General features: G+C 35.0%; 1 protein-coding gene across 1 annotated transcript; it reads right to left on the minus strand.

The window, feature by feature from the left end:
- Positions 1 to 1,866: 1,866 nt before the first annotated feature.
- On the minus strand, positions 1,867 to 3,255 carry LOC145093907 (1-aminocyclopropane-1-carboxylate oxidase homolog 1-like). Its single transcript, XM_079032152.1, has 2 exons — positions 2,356 to 3,255; positions 1,867 to 2,284 (listed from the first exon to the last, which is right to left on the minus strand). The coding sequence occupies exons 1-2, from the start codon at positions 3,178 to 3,180 to the stop codon at positions 2,030 to 2,032; spliced, it is 1,080 nt and encodes a 359-aa protein (XP_078888278.1). The 5' UTR covers positions 3,181 to 3,255; the 3' UTR covers positions 1,867 to 2,029.
- Between the last annotated feature and the right edge of the window lie 206 nt (positions 3,256 to 3,461).

Raw genomic sequence — 3,461 nt, forward strand, 5'->3', positions numbered from 1 at the left:
ATATATATATATTAGTGTGGCTACATCCATACGATTTTGTTGATCTTATTTATTGATTAAGAAAACAATGTTGAGCTTATATGAGAATGATTTGATCCAAGACTCATGCTCCATAATATTAGAGTGAAGGGATATAAGACAGGAAAATGTTTACTGTTAAAAAAGTGGATGCTTTGTAGACGAAAAGTTTTACATACGTTTAGGAGTAGAGACATGTTGCTAAACACTTGACACTTTATATTCCAAAAAGAGAAAATTTGTTAAATGACCAAAAAAAAGGGTTTGTTTGAAGAAAATAATAAAGAATCAGGTGTTTTCAAAGAATGACCACGGCTTCCGTATAGAGGGCCTCTACGGAAGTCATTTAGCTCTGAGGAACAAGAAAAAATCTCTGAAAAAATGACGTGGCGGGGAAAAAAGACAAAAAAAATTTATAAAACTTTAATTCCTCAGAGGGTGCACCGTTCCACAGAGATGCCCTCTGTGGATATGTTCTTCAGAGATACTCCTCTGTGGAACGATGTACCTCTATGTAATTAAAATTTGATAAAGTTTTTTGTCTTTTTCCCCTGCCACGTCATTTCTTCAGAAAATTTTCTTGTTCCTCAGATCTAAATGACTTCTGCAAAGACCATTTCTGTGAAAGTGGTGGTCATTTTTTGAAAACACCTAATTCTTAATCATTTTCTTCAAACAACCCGTCATTTTTGGTCATTTCACAAATTTTCTCCTTCTAAAATCAATAGTCTTTATTGCATAAATTAGGCTTTTTTGCTTCAAAAGAAATACGCTTATACATGGTTCTAGATGGAAGCTTTAGTATTCATCCTTCTTTCATTAAAAAAAAGATTGCATTTTTCTAAAATAAGTTAAATTTGAATATTGGTTTGGTAAAATGTATTGTGTATGGTATAAAGGTAGAAGCATTTTTAGTCTTTTGTCCGGGCCATATAATACCTATGGATCGACCTTGGTTATATTTCAATATAGCCTTAAAATACATCTTACTTGGCAGTTTTTAGGCAAAGCTTTAAAAAAATTATTATCCATGGTCTAAATGAAGAGGTAGGTTCGAATCATAGCTTCTTTAATACAAAATGTCAAACTTGCTATTACAAAACTAATTTGCCTATTTTTGTTGCTTACATTGTCTACATGAAACCAAATAATCTATTGTTAGGATTGTACGTAGCTAAAACTTACAAATAAATTAAAAACAAATGGATAGAAAAGTATTTCCTTCAACAATTATGAACATTTGTATCCTAATCAATCACCAAGATTGCAAAATCATTAAATTGCCACCCTAACTCATCTCAAAATCTAAAAGAAGTCAATAACATTGAAATTTAGAATCAAGTCGATATGAAAAATTACACAAAATATTTTTAACTTTAAATCTTGCCGTAATCGATAAAAGATATAGCAATGCATGCCCTAACTTTAAACCATTACCTTAGTAGATTACTGAAATCACGAGTAAAAATAAAAAAGAAGACTGAACAAGAAGAAGTGGCGAAGAAGACATCACAAAGAAGATAAACACACTTACAGAGAAGATGTTATGTCTAAAAATGGTGTATCGAGATCGAAACTTGATACACATGATAAAGATTCAAGATTTTGAATCATATATTTGGAGTATTTGGAGGTAGTTTTGAATCATATATTTCAATTATTTAGAGGAAGGAGTGATATGGAAAATTGTACGTATATATTTTCCTCAGAGTAATTATGTGGTTTTAAAATTCAAGGATAACATAATTAAAAGCTAGTTGCATGATTTGGATATGTTATAAAACATCATTGTATATTTTATATAAGAAATGGTTGTGTATTTGTATAAAAATGAGTATTGCATCAATAAAAAAAATACAAAAGTTTGTTGCATTAATCGTATTTAAAATGCATTACACCAAATAAAAAAAAATACATTTTATCTCTCATAGTTTGTCGCAACATGATATAACATGCAATTATTCGTATCTTTATTTATATATAATGGATTTTAAATATGCCATTCAATTTTTTAGAGCTTCAAATGATGCAAACGAGTAGCTCCTGCAGCAAGGCCCTTAGACACAGTATATCGACTGTAGTCATGGACGGTGGTTTCCCTGTATCTCGCCGGATTCTCATCGGAAAGCAGCTCTTTAATGGGTCCATACACCTTCTCCGACGGCGTCAAATGGGTGCCAAAGAAACACGCCACCGAAACTCTCGGCCCTTTCTCATTTGCCAACACTCTGTGCTCCACACTCGTCAATTTGTCATTCGACATCATCTGAAAAACCCTAGAATCAGACTCCAATTTTGAATTCTCATAGTTAGAATCATATATCGAATGGTATATACCTGTAATAGATCTCCGGTGTTGATCACAAGCGCACCAGGTGTCGGAGGAACATCAATCCATTGATTTTGATGGCGGATTTGGAGACCTCCGATTTGATCTTGTAAAAGCACAGCTAGGAATCCGTCGTCTGTATGATTGCTTGTGCCCATGGTTAGCTCTGGTTGTGGACAAGCAGGGTAATAATGGCCGGAGAATAAAAGCCCTTTGCCACAATCGAGATCTCCAAGATGATTTGCGTTCAATCCCAACGCCTCTGAGAATAATCTGAAAAGTACGCCTCCTAATTTCATCACTTGATTTGAGTACTCGATTTGAATGTCTCTGCAAACCTCCGGTAATTTATCAGGCGGCGGAGGTGACGGAGCCATGAATGAAAAGAAGGTGTCTCTCCAGTTCAAGGCGGGGGAACTATACAGGTCGTAATTGCTGTTATACACGAATGTACTTGAAAGATCCCTCGTGTAAAACCCTTTCTTCACCTCATCGGTTTGTTCGTGAAATCTACGAACTCCTTGAACCACCTCCTCCATAACACTCACAGGAATCCCATGATTCACCACCTGAAAAATACCTAGGTTCGCCGAGGCTTCACGAATCATCTCCACCATCGATGCTCTATGGGTCGATTGAAGGTCTATGACCGGAATCTCGACAGCAGCGGTGGATATTTTGGGGGTGGTGTCCCGGGGATGGAAGAAGATTGGAGGGATTTTCCTGATTCCGGCATCGACGAGTCCTTTGACGCCGGTTTTTGTTTGGTCGAAAGCTTTGAGCTCCGATTGTCGATCGTAGCCTGAGACGACTGAAGCAACGGTGGCAGCCATTTTTGTGAAGATGATCGTGTGTATATGCGAAGGTATTCTCTAGAAATGTGAGTGAGGATGCTTGCAATTTGGAAAAACCCGCCAAAGGTATTTATAACCTTATATGATATCAACTTGATTTTCTTTAGATTTATTTTGTGTTCTTTTAATTAATATTGAATACATTATCTAATTTATTATATGCATTTTATAAAAGCTTTTCTACGGATACTCATTTTATTTTATTTATTTATTTACTTTTTTCTAAATCAATGTTGTTTATGATTTTCTTAATCATTTAT

This window comes from Lactuca serriola, chromosome 3 (genome assembly GCF_051521515.1).
Source record: "Lactuca serriola cultivar US96UC23 chromosome 3, Lser_US96UC23_V15, whole genome shotgun sequence".
Taxonomy (NCBI): Eukaryota; Viridiplantae; Streptophyta; class Magnoliopsida; order Asterales; family Asteraceae; genus Lactuca; species Lactuca serriola.

Coding starts and splice junctions, on each gene's coding strand:
- LOC145093907 (XM_079032152.1), bottom strand. CDS start 3,180: ATGGCTGCCACCGTTGCTTCAGTCGTCTCAGGCTACGATCGACAATCG. Junction 2,285..2,355: donor ACACCGGAGATCTATTACAG/GTATATACCATT, acceptor AGGGTTTTTCAG/ATGATGTCGAATGACAAATT.